Genomic DNA, 20391 nt, shown 5'->3' on the forward strand with positions numbered 1-20391 from the left:
TTATATTTTAGAAGCTTTCGTTTTCCGATGATACTCCTATATGATTATCATGCCCGAACATTTTAATATTTGGAAAATAAAAACCCTAAATCTTCTTAAAAAATACATACAATGTGGAATTCCCAAGGCCAACATACAGCAGCAGACCTGTGCAGCAAACCACAAATACAGTTACATGAAATTTAAACAGTTTGTAGTTTTAGTTTTCTTTTGTAGTGAGATCTAGTGTACACAGAGTGATGTGCATGAAGTGTGCAGCTAAATGAAGGCAGAGCTCAGTGAATTTGCACAGATGTCCTCACCCATGGGACCACCACTCAGATCAAGATAGAGAACATCTCCAGCACCCCCAGAAAGGTCCCCGTGCCCCTTCCCAGGGCCCCAGCCCTGCACAACCACTGTTCTGACTTCTATCAACATGGATTGCTTTTACCTGTATGAGGTTTTTTTTTTTTAATCAATAAAATCACTCAGATGTATCCTTTGTGTGTGGCTTTTTTCATTCAGTCTAATATATATATTTTCAGATTCATCCGTGTTGTTGCATGTATCCGTTTGTTTGTTCCTTATATTCCTGTGTAGTATTCCATTGTATGAATAAACTGCAGTTTACGTATCTATTCTCTTGTTGATAGTCATCTGGGTTGTTAAGATTTTTTATTATGAATATGGGTAGATTTGACTATGAATATGAACAGCTTTGTATTACGAATACAGCTGATAGCAACAGCCGGGTACAAGTGTTTGTGTGGACATAGCTTTTCATTTCTCTTGGGTGAGTGTCTAGGAATGGGGTGGTTGGGGTTCGAGGGCACATGTGTGTTCCACTCTTGTAGATGTTGCCAAGTAGTTTTCAAAGAGGTTGAGCCAATATACACCCCCACCAGCATGCATGAGTCAGCCTGCCTTTAATCTATCGCGATGAATTTCAAAGGGATCTATCGCGATGAATTTCAAAGGGAAACTGTGTTATAAATGGTAAACCAGTATCACTTTTTATTTTATTTTTTTTACAGTTATTGAGGGTAACCATGAAAATAAACACAGGGAAAGTAAAACAATGTCCTTCCATCCTGGTTGGATACTTTGTCTACCTGAGCAGGAAGAGACAGAGACAGAGCCTGGGGAGGGGGGAGATGTTAAAGGCATATTAGTACCAAACTGAGACATTCTCCTTGAGGTAATCTGAAGGCTTAAAAGGGTGCTGAAGAGGAGGAAACCTTCTCTCCCTGGGATTCAGTGTTGTTTAGTCCTAGGTGTGTCTAAAACCACCTCCTGGGCTATCCTGGACTTGGCAGCAGGGGCTTTGAAGCCAAGTTAGGAACCTGGCCTCTGCCCAAATGGGGGGCATTGAAAACATCTTGACCAGAAGGGGTCTTGAAGACGAAGCTGGTGGGATGGACTGGGGAGTGGGGTTAGGGGAAGGACCAGTGGGATCAAGGGTGGAGTGGACCATAGAGGGGCAGACTAGAACCAGAGCAGGGACAGTATTTTCTGAGGCAAGAGCAAGTGAACTTAGCGATCGATTGGATTTGGGGATGAGGAGGGGACAGGTCGACGATGACGCCTGTAGAGATTGGTGGGGAAGATGGTGGAGCCCTGGTCAAGATCGGGGGACTTAGGGGGCAGGACGTGCTGGGGGTGGGGGGGAATGAGCAGAGGTATGTGAGGAAATGGATTTAAATTTGGGTTTTGGGGGCCTGTGAGACCCTGCCCCCCCCCATAAGGAAGCCCTACGTGATGATTGGCAATGTAGAAGAAAACAACATATTCTGCATATCCATAATATTGTGGAAGATAAAAATTTGGCCACCTCAAAGTATGTCTCTTTACCTTGATTATTTTCTCTGAAGGACATTTGATCTTCCCCTCCCAAACTGCCTAAAGAATTTAACACAGCAGGCCTGTTCCAGGAAGGAGCCACTACCCTGTGATAGCTGTAGTGTAATGTAAAAGAGGTGCAATAAGAAAGGCACCAACAATCCCATCTTATCAAAAATTCTGTCTCTCCAGCCACATTCTCTATAGGTGGCCCTGTAAGGAGTCGTCTGGCAAACATTGGCATTTCCATCTCCATGTGAATTGTCTTCTTCCCGTCTGAAATCCCAAACCACTACCCCAATGCCCTCCTTATCTTGAGCTGAAGAATACTTAAGTGAGCAACTTAGAATGACCAATTGCTCAGTTTCTGTTTTCTGAGTTTCTCTCATGTGTACGTGTTATAAAGCTTTGTTTGATTTTCTCCTGCTATTCAGTCTCATGAGTCAATTTAATTTGTAGCCCAGCCAGAAAGGACCCAGAGTGGGTAGAGGATATTCTTCCTCCCCTTCAATATATATATTAATTTATGTTCTGAAAAAGTTTTATGTATACTCACAGGTACAAAGATAGCACCATGTGCCACATCTCTCCACTCCCCAGGTTCAGTTTTCATCGTCTGCTTGCTTGCTCTGACCTCCTTTTGTCTATTTCTTTTCATCTCACTGCAGAAGTATTTTTTTTGTGTGTGAGGAAGATCAGCCCTGAGCTGACGTCCCTGCCAATCCTCCTCTTTATGCTGAGGAAGACCAGCTCTGAGCTAACATCTATTGCCAGTCCTCCTCCTTTTTTTCCCCAAAGCCCCAGTAGATAGTTGAATGTCATAGTTGCACATCCTCCTAGTTGCTGTATGTGGGACGCCGCCTCAGCATGGCTGGACAAGCTGTGTGTTGGTGCGCGCCTGGGATCCGAACCCTGGCCGCCAGTAGCGGAGCGCATGCACTTAACTGCTAAGCCACAGGGCCGGCCCCTGCAGAAGTATTTTAAACCAAATCTCAGCCATCCTGTCAATTCACCCTACATACTACAAAAAGATCTCTAAGAAAAAATAAGATGGAGATTTTCGTACCTATCCATAATGCCATTTTCACACTCAATAAAATCGATGAGAATTCCTTGATATCATTGGATAGCCAGACCATAATAAAATTTCCTTGAGTGTCTTAAAAATGTTTTTTTCACAGCAGGTGTCTTTGAATCTGACTCCAAACGTGGTCCCCACACACATTTGATTGTTGAGTCGCTAACTTCTTTTTGAATCCAGAGTATCTGCCCTGTGGTTTTTAAATCAGATATAACAGTTTCTATTAGCATAAACCTGAGCAAACAAGAAAACACAGAGCTTTTTCTTTCACATCAAGAGAATTTACTCCTTAAAAAAAAAAAAATCACTATTCATGAGGGCAGTCAGTGGCTTATATAATGCAAGGTTGGTAATACATACTATTTCCTAGAACAAGAACGTAAAACCAGCTTTTGAGTCTTAAGGTAAAGGGTCAACGCAATCCTACGTCATTTTAATTCGGATAGTGTCTTGCAAACAACTTCCTGAATTTCAGGTTGAGAAGATATAGAGTGAGAATATTAAAGAATATTTAATTAATTAATCTATTTATTTATTAATTTTGTGAGGAAGATTGACCCTGAGCTAACATCTGTGCCCATCTTCCTCTATTTTGTATGTGGGACGCCGCCACAGCATGGCTTGATGAGCAGTGCATAGGTCCCTGCCCGGGATCTGAACCTGTGAACCCTGGGCCACTGAAGTGGAGCGCACGAACTTAACCACTATGCCACCGAGCCAGCCCCAGAATGTTTAATTTTAAATTAGATTTTTTAACCCCTACCTGGCAAATACTTCTCCTTTTTTATAACAGAGGAGAAAGTCGGGGCGGCAGGGGGCTGGCGGGAACACCAGGTTCCTTCTCTCTGCAGCCAAAGGGATTCTTGGGGTGACTCTCGTCCTAAAAACTTCTGACTATATGCTTTGGGTCTTGGAATGAGTGTGTGTGAGCGTGCGCTACCCTCTGACCCTCATCTTGAAACTCCTTATTCTTGTTGCGTTTGTCTCTAGAGCACTTATCACCACTTGACGTGCTGTCTGTCTCTCTCCCCCCACTAGAATGTAAGCCCCCACTAGGGCAGGGAACTTCATGTTGATCACTGCTGTATCTCTGGCCCCTAGAAATCGTGCCAGGCTCGCAGCTGGAACTCTGTAAATATGTGTTGAATGACTAAATGCCTGTCGGTCCTCAGGTTCTGAATCCATTTTTCTGTGGAAGCTGACAGGACCCTGGAAGGAGAGGAGAAGGAGAAGCCTGCCTTGGAAGCTCCACCTCCTCGGGAGATGCAGAGTCTCAGGCCTGAACAGATGCGGGGGCTGCTGGAGCCTGAGAGGACCAAGACGCTGCTGCCTCGGGAGAGCAGGGCCTGGGAGAAGCGTGCCACCTTCACCACAGACTGGGTGGCTGTAGAGGTTGGGGTCTCCAGCGGTGACAGTGACGAGAAAGGTGAGGGGGCAGGGGTCCTGGGGGGAGGTGGGAGGAAAGGTCGTGGCAGAGCCTGGGGAGAGAAGCAACATTCAATCCTTCACTCATTCATTCAACAAATATGTATAGGGCCTGTGTCAGTCAGCTTTTGCTGTGTAACAAGTCACCCCAAAACTTAGCAGCTTAAAGCAACAGTCATTTGTCTGCTCATGATTCTACAGGTCAGCAATGTGATGTGGCCTCAGGGGACAAGTCTCCTGTTGCGTTTGCCTATGTGAGTCACAGTGAGCTGGCAGGGCAGCTGGTCGATCTGAGATGACCTTACTCGCATGTGTGGCTGGTGTCTGCTGCCAGCTGGTTTGATGGTGCTGGCGATAGGCCAGGGGTCTCCAGCAGGCTACTCCAGGCTTATTCTCATGGGGGTGGTGGCAGAGTTCCTAGGAGCAGCAAGAGAGGGAAAGTCCCCATTCGTTAGCCTCTACTGGCAGCCCAGATGCTCAGGGGCCACTGGTCAAAACAAGCCATGTGGTCAAGCTGAGAAGCAGCGAGGGAGGGGGCTGCCCAAGGGTGTGGACAGAGGGATTGACGAACAAGCTGCAGGCTATTTGGGGCAAAAGTCTACCACCAGCACCTACTATGTGCCGGGTGTTAGGGGTCTAGCAGTGAACAAGATGGCCCTGGTGGAGCTCAGATTCTAGTGGAGAAAACAGACAACACACAAGTTAAGAAATAAAAAGAAAAGTAATGTCTGCTGAGAGCTGAAGACAGTAAAACAGGATGATGCATGGAGAGCGACTTAAACGTGGTCAGGGAAGGTGAGAGAAGCAGGAGAGGGTGTCAGTTGTTCCAAGAGCTGGCGACAGCATCACGGGCGGCCAGAGCTACACACTCAATGACCCCGCAGGGGTGGCAAGCTTGCTGTGTTCAAGGAGACCGTGATTAACAGGCCAGGGAGGAAAGGGAGAAAAGATAGAGATCAAGGGAGCCAGTGATGGGACATCTTATAGACTGTAGCAAGGAGTTTGTAATATTGGGAAACCACAGGAAGGTTTTGAAGAGGGGAAAGACAGATCTCATTAGTATTTCAAAAAGATTCTTCTAACTGAGTGGTTCTCAACAGGGGGTGGTGTTATGCCTCCCCACCCTTCCCTTCTCCAGGGGTCTTTTGGCAAAGTCTGGAGATGTTTGGGGTTACCATAACTGGGAAGACGCTACTACCAGCTAGTGGGTAGAGGCCAGCAATGGGGCTAGAAGTCCTGCAGAGCACAGGACGGACCCCCGCTGCAAGGAATTATGCAGCCAGAAATGTTACTAGCGCCGAGGTTGAGAAACCCTGCGTCCAGCTGCCCCGAGAATGAACTGTAGGATTAGGAGGTCAAGGGTGGAAGCTGGGAGGAGTTAGGAGACTCTTGCAACAGTCCGGGAGAGAGAAGACCTAGCTGGGGTGGTGGTGGTGGACATGAGGTAAGAGGGGAGATTTGGGACACATTTACTAGGGAGAATCAGAGTAATTGCTGATGGATGTGGTGGAGGTGAGGACGAGAGAGAGATAAGGATGACTCCTGGGGTTTTGGGCCAAACAGCCCGGACAAAGGGTGGTGCCCTTTGCTGAGGTGGGGGCACCTGAAAGACACCCCCACAGCAGACTGGGGGCTGGACCTTCTAGGAGGGCAGGGTCCTTTCTCCTTCCACAGGGGCTGAGCAGGCCAGGGACAGAGGCATGGATAACATGGACGCCAGTTCTGGCCGTGAGGAGGAGGTTTGGGGGGTCCTAGTGGTCCCCGGCTGCAGGGAGAGTGGGAAATGCTGACCTGCGGCCTGACCCCCAGTCCTATCCAGCTTAGGAGAGAGGAGGATGCTGAAGTTCGAATGTGGGGAGATTTCTCTACCGGTGGCTGTAAGCTGAGGAAGCCTCCATCATCCCTCCATCATGGTTTAATTCTGTGGCTTTTTCTTCTGCTCCCTCACTCAGTTTTTGCCAGAGGCCTCTAGAGAAGGAACTATTTTGCCCATTTGACAGCTGAAAGAACAGAGGCTCAGGCGGTGGAGCACATCAGGTGACCCACTTTAAGTCTTCCAGGTAGTTAGTGATGGAAATGGGATCAGAAATCAGATTTCTTATTCTTTCCAACCCGCTGAACCACATAGGCTAGAATGTGTGTGTGTGTGTGTGTGTGTGTGTGTGTGTGTGTGTGTGTATGTGTGTGGGGGGGTAGGATATTAGCAGAAAAGGGAAAGGATGCCAGATGGGAAGAGCGAGCAGAGCCCACCCCAGCTGGTCTGGTCACTCACTCATGGCTCCTTTCTCCTCCACGCCCCCAGACCTGCCTTCTCAAGAGACTGGGCTTCCCCAGGAGTGGAGCTCCGTGGAGGAAGACGATGAGTCAGAGGACCCCCAGGTAAGTTGGGGGTTCCTTCCTCTTTTGCAAATGCCCTGCCCTGCTGATCTCAGTGGGTTGTCACATTCCCTTCCTCAGTGTGGAATTTCCCTGCCCCACAAGTCTGTTCAGGTACGTGAGACCCAAGAGATCTCCCATGGGAAACAGGACATATCCCTATGTCGTCAGACACGGAGTGGAGGGTCTCCAGGCCGTGTGTGTAAATCCATCCACACATACCCTCCAGTCCTTCACTCAGAAATTCATCATAAATTAATAATTCATTCATGGGTCCGCTCATTCATCCACCCAACTTTCATTTGCCTACTCATCCACATACCCATTCCATCCATCCATCCATCCATCCATCCATCCACCTCATCTGTCTATCCACTTATCCATCCATCCATTGGACCTCCCATCCACTCACCCTCCCATTTATCCATTCACCCATCCATCCACTCATCCATCCATCTACTTCTCAAACATCCACCAACCATTCCTTCATCTGTCTATTCATTCATCTACCCAACCTTTCATTTGCATGCTCATCTATATACCCATTCCATCTATCCATATATTCAGTTATCTATATACCTACTCACCCACCCATGCATCCATATGCAACCAGTTCATCCATTCAGCCCACCCACTCACCCTTCCATCTGTCCACTCATCTATCCACCCTCCCATTCATCCATTTACTCCTTGTTGGCCATAGTAAAGATTTAGCTACTATTCATCCACCTACTCATGCCTACTTATCCATTCATCCATCTCTATCCATCCACCCATCAAACCCTCTGCCAGCCCATTCATTGATCCATCCATCAATCCACCATTCATTCACCCATCCACTCAACCATCCATCCGTTCACTACCTACCTACTGGATTTTTATCCAAACACTATGAATAAAACCAAACAGAATTATCAGGCATGTTCCTTGCATTTAAGGACCTACTGTTTTCTTTTGGAGGCATAAGACATCAATACATGAAATAATAACAGTGGTTCTTTTATTTATACATTTATCTACATAGTAGAAAAATCACATAACCACTCTCAGCAGCACATGAGGGTCCCATCTCCCAATCGTATGTCAGAAATCCAACTCTGATTGGTTTTAGCCAGAAAAGAGGTTTATTGACTCACAGCAGGGAAAGGGAGGCAAACCACGACAGTGCAGAAATGAGGGCTGGCAACAGTGTGATGGCTCAAAGGAAGAAGTTAACTCTGTGGGCCAAGAGGCTTATCTTAGGCTGTCCCGGAGAGGAGGAGACAACAGACTTGGGATTTTAGGGGTGAGAAAGAATTTCCCAGACAGAGCAGGGGGAGGACACAGCATATTTTCCTCCCACCAGGTGGAGGGAACAGCATGTGCAAAGGCATGGAGGCATGACATAGCAAGGCACATTTGGGGGAAGGTTGGAGTTAAGGGGTGGGCAGTGGGAGATGTGGGTGAAAATCTGGCTGAGATGAGATCATTCATTCATTCCACAACTTTTTTTTTTTTTGGTGAGGAAGATTAGCCCTGAGCTAACATCTGTTGCCAATCCTCCTCTTTTTGCTGAGGAAGATTGGCCCTGGGCTAACATCTGTGCCCATCTTCTTCTACTTTATATGTGGGATGCCTGCCATAGCATTGCTTGATAAGCAGTACATAAGTCTGCACCCGGGATCTGAACCTGTGAACCCCGGGCTGCCAAAGCAGAGCATGAGAACTTCACCACTACGCCACTGGGCCAGCCCCACCACAACTATCTTTTGAGCACCTACTATGTACCAAGCAGTGTTCAAGGCACTGAAGGTACAATAGTGAGTACGATAGAAATGGCTCCCGCCTTCACTGGGCTTACTGTCACCGAGCTAGACAGATGATAAGCAAAATAAGTAGTTAAACTATAAATTATGCTGGATAGTAGTAATTGCCATGGAGAAAAATAGAGCAGGAAGGGGTTTCAGGAGTATGGGGTGGGATGAGTGTTGCTATTTTAAGAAGCCTGTCAGGGAAGTCCCCACTGAGAGGGAGATGTTGGAGTCAAGACATGAAGGAGGTGGGGGAGTGATACTGGCAGCCAGCTAGGGAGAGGAGGTTCCGGGCAGAGGGGCATAGCAGGTGCAAAGGCCCTGAGGCAGGAGTGTGGCTGGCACATGTGAGGTACAGCAGGGGGGTCAGTGCGGCTGGAGAAGGGGAGGAGGAGAAGTTGGAGATGAGGTCATGGAGGTGATGAGGGAGGCTGATGCAGGGTCTTGTAGACCATGGTAGAAAGTTGGATTTTACTTTGAGTGAGGGAGAGCTGTAGGGGCACTCTGGACAGGGGAGGGACGTGTTTCGATTTATGTTTTAACAGGACCCCTCTCGCTGCCAAGTTCCATGTCAGGGAGGTTGGTGTGTCTTGCAGGCGGTGGGGGGCCTTTGAAGGGATCTGAGGATCTACAGAAACCACTCTGGGACCCCATGTGGAAGGAAAGGGGTTGGCTTAGGTGGAGGGAGAGGGAGAGGTGTAGGAGCCAGTCAGGAATCTCTGGTTAGGAAAAAAGTGGGTGGGAATGAAACAGATGAGAGCCGCCACTTACCTCGTGTGTGTTAGGAGCCTGACGTGATTCTAGATGCTTCTCATTATTAGCTCATTTATTAACTGACGCTCGCTAACTCTCCTTATTAGCTCATGAGCCCTGTGAGGAAGCGAGCATGGTCTCCCTCTCTTTAAGATAAGAACGCTAGAGCAGGGGGAGGTGCCCAGAGGCCTCTGTGACATCATTCATTCATCCATTCACTCATTCTCCCCGTCGTGGCTCATTCAACCAGCGTTGACGGAACACACACACTGGGGCAGGGCGGGGGCCCACCTCGTGGGCAGAGGCCGACCCAGCCGAGCTTTCTGCATGGACAGATCCTCCTTCCTGCAGGCGGCCCCCTTCCAAGAAAGAAAACGGATCAGGCCATATGGGACCAGAGACCTTTCATAACAATAACAGCCAGGCCTCACAGCCCTCACCATGTAGCTACCTCAATTTATTTGATTCTCTTAACAGTTCTTGAGGTAGGATCTGTCATGATCCCATTTTACAGATGGGGAAACTAAGGCACAGGGAGGTAAAGTAACTTTCCCTAGGTCACTCAGCTTGTGTATGGTAGAGCTAGGATTTGAATCCAGGATGCCCCTTAACCATTAAGATATCCCAAGAGAGGGGGATAAGGGATGAGGGCCTCTCCCCAGCCCACTGGTCAGATACGTCCCTCCACCTCTCACGGGAGGAGTGAGTGAAGGGGCAGAGTTACTCTTCTGATATTCTCAGGAGGGCAGAAGTTTCCACTCTGTGGCCCCACAGGAAATCAGGGAGCAGGAAATAGACCCAGCCCACTCATCCCATATAATACAAGCATGTGTCACAAATGAAAACCTTGTTTATGTGTGTGAGGTAAAAAAGAAATCCCAACACCCAGAAATAGCCCTGGTGAAAGCTGCTGTACAGGCAGAAGTGTCTACAGCATTCAAGTCAAGATAGCCGTGCCCTTGAGGTGGGGTAGATGAGGGAGGGAGCACGAGAGGGGGGATTTTGCGGTGCTGGCCATGATCTGCTTCTTGTTCTGGGTGCTGGTTACAGGGGTGTTCCCTCTCTGGAGGTTCATCAAGCTGGACACTTAGGATGCATGCAATTTTCTCTTTGCATATTATACTTCTACAGAATGTTTTCTAAAGTCGCCCACATCCCTGCAGACTTATTTTCCCCTAGAAGCTGAGAGGGAGCTGGGATTTTTGTGGATGGGACTTATCGAGGGAGCGTGCTCTCAGGTGGAGCCCGTCGGGGCTGAGGGAGGCTGGGAAGGACAAGAGGGAGCGAGGCAAATATATGCGTTTAACTGAAGTCCCGCCTCAGCCTGACCCCACGGGAGCTCTGGAGTGTGAATAGCACCCAGTCCTCGTCTGAGCCAGTGGGGAGGCCTTTTATGCCGCACCGCTGGTTGTGGACGTGAGCGTAACCTCCTAGGTAATTCTCCAAAGAGGGGGCTCCCATTAGCAAGGGGCATGTCTCAGGAGAAGGGGGCCATCACGGACAAAAACACAGACCGTAAAGGTGACCACCAGCACCCACAGCAGCTGGCGGAGAAACAGGGGAAGACCAAGCGAGGCACGCATGGTCTAGGATGTGTGGCGTGGTGTGTGTGTGTGTGTGTGTGTGTGTGTGTGTGTGTGTAAAATTTCGGGGTTTCAGATGCCCTGTGTTTATGACATTTTCTTAACTTTATACTCTGCTTTTTAAAATTGAGGTATAAGTGTTTCCAATAAAACGCACAGATCAGTGAGCGTTGACACACATATACGCCCGTGTAACCAACACCCCAGTCAAGATACTGAGCACTTTGCCATCATCCTCGAAAATTCCCTCGTCCTTCTTTCCAGTCTCTCTCACTCCCCGCCCAGGGGCAAGCACATTCTGACTTCTGCTCACAGAGATTAAATTTGCCTGTTGTTGAACCTCATCTAAAGAGAATCCTACAGCAAACTACATCTATTTCTTAATCCCCCTAAAAGGAGAATACAGCAAAATTATGATTCTGCCATTTGGTGTTTTCACCAATATATTCTGGATAGCTTTCCACATGGATACGTATTGATCACCTTCATTCTTTTTTAAATTTAATTTTTGCAGCTGCCGAATGTTCTATAGTATGGTTGCGTCACACCCATTGCCTCAACTGGTGAACTGTTAGGTTGTCTTTGTTGCTGTTGCCATGGGGATGAATGAATGTTCATTCAGGATGAATGTTTGCACAGTTCGCCTAATTTTCTGTAGCATGGATTATGAGGAACTTCATAAAAATCCACATTCTCTGGTCCTACGCAAGATCCACCGAATCAGAAACTCCAAGGGTGGAGCCTGAGATATTTGGAAAACCTACCAGAGGTTTGGGATGCTCTGCCAGGCTGGGGAGCTGCTTCTGTAGGTTATTCCCTCCAGGATGTGAAAGGGAGGTTTGAAATGAGATGGCATCCAGCAGCAGGGAGCAGGCCAGAGGGAGGAATTGGTCCTTTTCCAAAGACTGGAGATGTGAATTCCATCCATGATTTGTAATATGCTCTAACATCTCATAGTATGTGTCCCTCCATTTCTCTTCTTTTACAGGACTTTTTTGAAGCTTACCACTGCCTGCCTTTCCAGATAGCTCATTATATCTTGTCCGTTCCCAAAATGTCCCTGATATTTTAATAGCAGTTGCACTAAACTCAATGTTAATTTGGAGAATTGCCACTGTTAAACGTTGTCTTCCCATCCTTCATCATGGTATGTCTTTCCATTCATTCATTCATTTGACAAATATTTACAAGCTTATGCTCTGTGTCAGGCACTGTTCCAGGCACTGGGGATACAGCCATGAGCAAACCAAAGTCTTTGCCCTCATGGGGTCGGGAGAAAAAGAAAGCTGGGTAAGGGAGATGAGTGGTGCTGGGGTCTGCTGGGGGAAGGTGCTGGTGTGTGCTGTTCTAAATATAGTGGTGTGGGAAGAGTTTTCTAAGGAACGGAGAGATGAAAGATGTGATGGACAAAGCCTTAAGGGTATCTGGGGGAAAAGGCATTCCAAGCAGGCAGAGGAATCCATAATGCAAAGGCTTGGAGGTGAGAGGGCTGGGGAGAATGAGCCCAACTTTGCAGGAACACTGTGGCTGACCCTCAGAGAAGGAGTTGGGGGTGGGGTGGTGTCAAGGTAAGAAACAAGGGTGATGGCAGCTTTGACCAAGGTGGTGGTTGTGGAGGGGATGGAATTGTTACTGCAGGAAGATGGGGTCCTCTTGCCCGGTGCACATAAAAAGCCAATTATTACAGCATCAGCTTTCAAGAAAAGAAGAAAGTTTTATTGCCAGGTCAACCTGCAAGGAGACAGGAGGCAAAAGCTCTCAAATCTGCCTCCTGATTCAGGATTTGGGGTGAAATTTAAGAGATAAAGAGAGCAGGCTGGCATGCAGAAACACTGGCTGGGCAGGTTTTGGTTGGACGGCTTTAAACATTTGTGGCAAGGTTTTTAAACATTTATGGTAAGGTGTGGAAGGGGCTGTAACACCAGATCTCCCTAGACAACGGACCCCTCACCTCTGATGAGAGTCTGACTTTCAAGTGCCGGTCATGTCCTGGTCCTTTCGTCCCGTGGTGGGGAGAATCTTTGGTTCCAGGGTCATTTCCAGTCAAGATTTTCTGTTCTGTGCATGCTCTGGCTATGCGACTTTGCAAATTTTCTGAAAAACAACTCAGTCACTCTGTGATAAGGTGGGGTCAGTTTGAACTGGTCCTAGTGGGCCCGTGGTTACAGCAGGGCTCAGCTGCTGGATGTGTTTTGAAGGTACAGCCAACAGCATTTACCGATGGCTCGAATGTGGGTGTTGAGAGAGAGAGAGGAGTCAAGGATGCCACAGTTGGAGGTCTGGAGGGGCCTGAGGGAGAGATGTGGGGAAAACTGTGTGAGGAGCTTTTTGGGGGTGGGATATTCCGGACACGTAAAGTTTAAGATGCCCATTAGATATGCAAGTGGAGATGGCAAGCAGACAGTGAGATTTATAATTTGAGAATTCAGGAGAGGGTTTGGGTCAAGAAATACACACACGCACACACACACACATATGTATGAGTCATCAGAGTGTAGATGGTATTTAAGACTGGGAGACTATATATCATTTTGAAATCACATGTACCATTATTCTGATATTTCCTCTGCTAGGGCATAGGTCTATTACTTTATCTTATATCTAGTCACTTCATTGTATAGCTTTTAATTCAAACAGCTTTTCAGTGGATATGCTGTTTCATTCCCGATCCTATAATCCCATTTTCCTACAGGTAACAATGGGGGCCCTTCCCTTCCTAATGTTTATACTTTTTTTTCTTTTTTCTGTTTCAGAGCTTTGTGGAGTGGTCGAAAGCTCCACAGCAAACAACTATCGTCTTGGTCGTGTGTGTCCTTTTTTTGTTCCTGGTTTTAACGGGAATGCCTATGATGTTTCACATTTAACTGTAATGGTGGCTCTTGTTTCAAAACAGATGCCCTGTGTCATGTTGAGGAAGTGTCCCGGTTAAAAATCAGGAATGGGTATTGGATTTATCAAATGCCTTTTAAACATCCATCAAGATGATTTTTATTTTGTATTTAACCTTTGGTGTGAGGTTTGGCATTACTGTGTTTCATGGAACTTAAGACACCATTGATTGTAAAACACCAATTATTTTATATACCACTGAGAAAGAAAAAAAGCTACTTAACTGTAAGATGCCACCAACTAGAAGATGCACCCTGATCTGAACTCAGAGAAGGTGAAAAAATGTGCAACTTAGGATCGATGAAATCTGGTAGATTTCTTCATATCAAGTCATCTTTGCATTCTTAGCATTGTGGTGCACCAGTCTTTTCAGATACTGAAATCTATTTCTTGATATTTTATGTAGGATTCTTGCCTCTATCTTCATGTGTAAGATTGGTGCTATCTTTGTCAAGTTTTGGTATCATGGCTAACCTTGCGTCTTAGAAGGACTTGAGTAACTTTTATCCTTTTCTATGCTTTTGAATAGTTTCTGTAGCTTGAGAAGCATCAATTCCTTGACATTTTGAAAGAATTTACCAGTAAAGTAATCAGGTCCTAGAGCTAGGGAGGGGAACTTTCAGCTAATTCTTGAATGGCTTTCTCAGTTTCTTCCCATGTTATCAATTTATTAATATTTTTTACTTCATTAATTTTGATGATTTATAGTGTTATTTTATCCTCTAGAATATTCTTCATTCCATTGACCTTTTCAGATTATTAAGTTAATTATGCATAATATTAAGTTAATTATGCATACTATTTTATAGTTAAACTCTCCTCTTTATTTTGTCCTATCCCTTCTCTTCTTTTCAACTTCTGTTTGTGGTTTACCCATGATTAGATTTGTCAAAGGTTTATCTATTTTTTTATTATTTTTCTGAAGAACCAGCATTTGGATTAATTTATGTCCATTATTTCTCTGTTTTATAATTTGTTTTCCTTTAGTGTATACTAGGTTTATTTTTTAATTGTTTCTTCCTTTTCTCAATTTTTAGGTTGAGTACTTAATTGATTTATATTCTCTTTTTTCAAAAAATTTTTTTCTGTAACAGTATACTTAATAGATAAATGTATTTCTGTCTATAGCCTTGGCCACATCTTAAAGTTTGATAGTTTGTGTTCTTGTTTACATTGTTGTCCAAATACTATATTGTAGTGTTTCTAGAGAGTGCTTGGAAACTCAGACACTGGGTTTATTTAAAAATAGTTTTTCTTTCTTGATTCACTGCACTGTGAACAGACAACGTGGCCTATAATATATCTGCTTCCAAAACCTTTTTAAAAGCTTTTATTGTGGCCTAGAACATGTCCTGTGTTTGCACAGTCTCACGGACATTTAAGATGAATATGTATTTTCTGTCTGTAGAATTAAAAACTCTACCTGTCTGTTAATTAACTCAGTCGTGTCACTTATGTTGCTCAGATTCCTGTGTTATTTAATTTTGACCTAGCCTATCTGTCAAAACCCAATAAGGTTAAGTGAAAATCTGTTAGTGTGATTGTTCATCAATATAGTTTTATAATCTTTGCTTTATGTATTAGCCACTGTGTCATTTGATGCATATAAGTACAGTACTGTTATGTCTTTGCCAATCAAATAATATATGTAATCACCAAGCACAGTGCCAGGTATATAGTAGGTACTCAATAAACATTGGCTAAAACCTGATTCTGAATCCTTTGTCAAATATAAAATGATCATTTAAACCAATTTAATCCTTTGCCTTAAATTTTACCTTGTCTCATACTGGTTATTTCCATCCTGCTCTTTTTAAATTCCTGCATGTGTGTATTTATTTTAGAGTCTTTGTGTCCTTTTGTTTTAATAGGACTTCCGATGACCTCTCCTGAGTTTGCTGGAGAAATGAGGGCAGGGAGAAATACTAATTTCTCTCTCTCTCCAGCCTCTCTCGGGCCAATTGCATCCAATAAGCCACAACTGGCCCTTCAAAGAAGGGAATACAAGCCTCGGTTGTTACATTTGTTAGGATTTTATCAGTTGCAAATAAGAGCAGCTCAGTTCAAATGAGCCTAAGCAAAGAGGTTAATTATTGGTTCATGTTACACCAAAGTTTGGGATGAAATTGGCTTAATTTATAGCTGGTTCTGGGTCCTCTCCATTGACCTCACAGTTATGTGCCCTGTTGGGGGGGACCTCCCTCTCTTTCTCCACATGGCTGGGGGGATGGTGGCCACCACCCCGTGATCAGCTCTTCTACGTGGCAAAGTGGCACTCGGGGCAGAGTCTCCTCACTCACCCCCCTCACATCGCTGCTCTGTTGCGTGGACCCGAGTCTTGAGATAACGGACCAAGAGAACAGCGGCTGCAGAGGCCTGAGGCAGGAACAAGCTGTTGGAGGAATGGCGGAGGGTGGCCTGCGGCAGGGCAAAGGTGGAGACTGGGAGATGTCTGTGGAGACCGTCCTCGTCCTCAGTGTCCAGGCCAGGGGGCCTGACGGGGCTGTGATTAGCTCCAACAGTGCTGCAAGTCTTAATCAGATTTGTGGGATATTGAAAATAATCATGATAGTGATATAAATCAGATGAGCAGTGGTCATTCCTTTGGGCTCTCTCATGTCCCAGGAACCTCATTTCATTGATGGTGGGTCTCCACCCGCACTCGTGATGGTCTGTTCTCCACCTCACAGCCAGACAGATCCAATTAATTAAGACCATTCATAATCCACCCACTTCAGCGGGTAAAAGCTCAAGTCCTCACAATGGCTGTCCAGCCCTACACAAACTGGCCTGGCTCCCATCCCTCCTGCTCTCCCTCACTCCACTCCAGCCACACTGGCTTCTTTGCTGTTTCTTGAACAAGATCATCATGCGCCTGCCTCAGGACGTTTGCACTGGCTCTGGATTGGGCCTCTGCCTGGGATGCTCTTCCCCCAGAAGCTCACAGGGCTCCCTCACCTCCTTCAGGTCTCTGCTCCAATGTTGCTTCCTTAGAGAGGCCTCCCCTGACCACCCTCAAGTAGCACCTCCCTCTGCAGGTCATTCTCCACTTGTCTTTACAGCCGGTATCACCACCTGACAATTGCAGGTTTAATGCGGTTCTTGTCTGGCCTCCTCCGGGGCCATTCCTCGTCCTGGGTTGGCTCTCCTGGGAGGAACTGAGTCCTGGGAAGGCTGAGTTGGGGGAGGGGGTTGTGGAGTTCAGGCTGTCTCTCCCCGGAAGTCCCCGTACCCCCACACCAGCTTGTGGGGCCCACCCTTTCTGCCCACTCCCCCATGCACTTAAAGATGCTCCATCCTCTCCTAGAACAGAAGGTGTTGGACCCAGGGCAGTATCTGCACATAGTATCTGGCAAACACGGAGGAGGAGGAAATAACGTCAAAGAAGTCGGCAAGTCTAAAATCATAGGGAAATAACTGGGACGCCCGTCTGGCCTGCCGCGTGGCCCACGGCTTGTAATTCTCATCATAAAACTGCCAACTCCGCGGATGGGCAATTCCGACTGCGGGAGTGGTTTTGGGTTGATGGGATTGCTGCACGCTGCCACCAGGGAGCGGCTTCAGCATCCTGGGCTGTGGTGTTCACTGAACGACAATTCCTTTTCTTCTTTACCTTATCTGTAATCCCTATATTCTGAAAGCTCTGAAACACATATTTTTTATAACTCCTCCTCCAGGGGCTCAGCTCCTTCCACAGCTGCAGAGACTCAGGGCAGACTGGGCTCTCGGGGGCTCCACTCTTTCTGCAGCAGCAGGGACGACAATCTCCCGCTTCCTCCGGGGCTGCTGGCTGCAGGAGGAGGGACTGGGGCAGACTCTCTCCTCCCCCAGGGGCTCAGCTCCTCCTGAGCAGGAGGGACTCGGGGCAGATTCTCGTCACACACCCCTCACTTCCCACCCCTGCTCTGCTGCAGGGACAGGAGGTCACAGAAGGGCAATTAGCCAACAGGCGAGGCAGCGCCGGAGGAGCCCCCGCCGCGCACAGTCAACCTCTGCGTAGACGCCCCCTCCCCGAGAGTGCAGCCGGGCGCCTGCGTGCCCGCGCTGGGGGGTGGGGGTGGGGGGGCACCCCAGGCCCCTGCGCCTGCGCACTCGACCAGCGCGGCTCTCCTGCGGTCTTGGCCGAAGGGTTCAGCGGACAGACGATGGCCCCGCGCCCCGCCCCGCCCACGGCCCGGCTGACCCCCAGCCCTTCTGCCTCTGAGAGCCTGCCTTCTCCTGCTCTGTTGGGTGGCTGAACACAGTCCCGCGTCTGTAAAGTAGGATCCCATTTCATTCATGTATCCGTTTACTGGGCGTTTCCTGAGCACCTACTGTGTGCAGAGGCCTGGGCTGGGGGAAGGGCGGGGGCCGGAGCCAGACTGTGTGGTCCACGACCCTTGGGGCTCTAGGGCCCGGGCTGGGCATGTTCAACTACGTATTCATTCAGTCACTCTATTTCTTGAGGACCAACTGTGTGCTGAAGCTTGAGCTGGGCAATGTCTGGGGCACAGGGAGTACCAACTGTGTGGTCCCTGACCCTGAATGACTCCAAGGGCTAGTGCTGGGGACGTACAATCATTCAGTCACCCGGCACTTCATGAGGACCTACTGTGTGCTGTGGCCTGGGTGATGTCTGGAGCACAGGGGAGACTTAGACACTGTGGTTCCTGACCCTGCAGGGCCCCAGAGCCAGGTCAGGGATTTTTCACTTATTCATTCATTCACCTGACATTTCCTGAGGACCTAGTGTGTGCCAAGGCCTGTGCAGGTGACACCAGGACAGAAGAAAAAAGGCAGACAGATTGTCTCCTCCCAGGCCCCCCACCGGCTTCCTTGGTAGGGCTGAGTTGAGGGAGTTGGCGGGCAGAGAGACAGATGTGTCTGTCTCTCCCCCTGCCTGTCTTAGCCCCCCTCCAGCCCCCAGTTATACACATTAAACATCATTTGTGTGAGTTATTTTCAACGCTTGACACATTTTCTGATAACTTACGTCACTTACTTTTTTGGGGGGGCAAGGAAATCTGAGTATGGACCGGACACTGGATATTAAGAAATTATTAATTCCGTTAGGTGTGTTAGTGGTGATAATGGTATTGTGGTTGTTTAGAAGATACTTCATTTATCTTAGAGATGCACTAGCGGTGAGTTGGTATCATGTCTGCAGTTTACTTTAAAATAGACCAGGAAAATATACATATAGACACATTTTCATGACCTACTTTTAAAAGCAAATATATATTGTAAAATATGGTAAGTTTTATTACTCAAAATATTTTTAGGTATTTATTTTTATTAAAATTATTATTATTTAAAAAGCTATTGAATCTAGGTGGACATATGGATGTTTATTGTACTTTACACTTTTCTGTATAATTGAAAAATCTCACAACAAAAATTTTTTAAAACATGGGGGGTTCTTTTTTATGCAGAGGGGGCCTATGTGGTCCTATGACACAGGGCAATTTGCTGGTCAACCTTGTAAGAAAGGCGTTCTTAACTCATAGTTGAAAAATACTTTTCAGTGATTTTTCTTTTCTGGAGCCAAACAAATCTCAGTGAGATCAGAGCAATCATAAGTGATTCTATTACCTAAGAGACCTTACGCCCAAATGCTGTGAAATGAGAATGCCCATCCCCTTGTCTAATGATACAGGCTGCCTCAGAATATAAGATAATGACTAAACGCAGGATGGAAAACTGCGTGCCATGGGCACCATTGGTATACTAATGTCTACTATACATCTTTTTAGCACATTTATGATCTAAACAAATATTCATAAAAATACGTGCTTATATATGCATAGAATATGCTGGAAAGAGACCCGGAAACTGTTAAGAATCGTGGCCTCTAGGGAGGGGAACTTGCTGGCTGGGGGAGAGGGAGGATAGTGGCGAGATTAATTTTCTTTTTAATTTATAACTTGAGGACCCATGAATGTGTTACCCCTAGAATCATTCTGTAAAGATCATACTGTGTGATTAGAACTTCTATTTCACCGTGATGGTAGGTGTGTTGCCAGAATGATTCCCACATTTCACTCTTTCCTGCGGCCACACCCTTGGGGAGGCCCTTCCTACACGGCCCCTGGGCTTGGCAATGAGGCTGGCTTTGGCCAGTGGGATGAGAAGCAAACTTGACATATTCAGAGGCTTGAAACTGTGCTTACATGTGTCCACTCTCAAATTTCTGCCACCATTATGAGGACACACCCAGGTTAGACTGAGTCTCAACGGGGGGTGCCTGAGTTGGCCCAGCTGAGCCCTCCTGGACCAGCCAGCCCTCACCCCACCCACAGCTGACCACAGACTCAAGACTGAGTCCAGACAAGATCAGTGGAGCCTGGCCCAGACCTTCAGAAGCACCCAGCATGGGAAACGTTAAGTGGACAACTGCGTGCTGGGTGATTTGTTACACAGCCATAGCTGACTGACACAACCATTAAAGTCAGGACTTTGAGTTAGGGGGAAAAAAAGCTGGAGGGGGGAGGTGTTTTCTCATCGAAAATAAAACCGTGGTCTAGTCTAAAAATCCCCTTGCAGGCTGTCAGGGGAGAGGCACTCCCTTTGAGAACAACTTTTCCTGCTCTGGTTTTTCCAGCTCATTTTCACTGATTTCAGAGGCACCGTTTCAGTCCTAGGGGATACACAGTTCTTCCTCAGACCCTGCTCCCTCAGTTAATATGCAAACCTC

General features: G+C 46.9%; 1 protein-coding gene across 7 annotated transcripts in view; it reads left to right on the plus strand.

Moving 5' to 3' along the window:
• Positions 1-14494, plus strand: part of SMIM17 (small integral membrane protein 17) — a 29685-nt gene extending 15191 nt beyond the window's left edge. For 5 of the 7 annotated variants that reach the window (XM_058530439.1, XM_058530435.1, XM_058530438.1 and 2 more), the window contains 3 exons: positions 4075-4328; positions 6630-6706; positions 13583-14494. In XM_058530439.1, the coding sequence (XP_058386422.1) occupies positions 4166-4328; positions 6630-6706; positions 13583-13693 (351 nt within the window). In that variant the 5' untranslated portion in view covers positions 4075-4165 and the 3' untranslated portion in view covers positions 13694-14494. The remainder of the gene's footprint in view (positions 1-4074; positions 4329-6629; positions 6707-13582) is intronic. The other 2 variants (XM_058530441.1, XM_058530442.1) reach the window with 2 other exon arrangements.
• Positions 14495-20391: the final 5897 nt, after the last annotated feature.

Source organism: Diceros bicornis, chromosome 34 (genome assembly GCF_020826845.1).
Source record: "Diceros bicornis minor isolate mBicDic1 chromosome 34, mDicBic1.mat.cur, whole genome shotgun sequence".
Taxonomy (NCBI): Eukaryota; Metazoa; Chordata; class Mammalia; order Perissodactyla; family Rhinocerotidae; genus Diceros; species Diceros bicornis.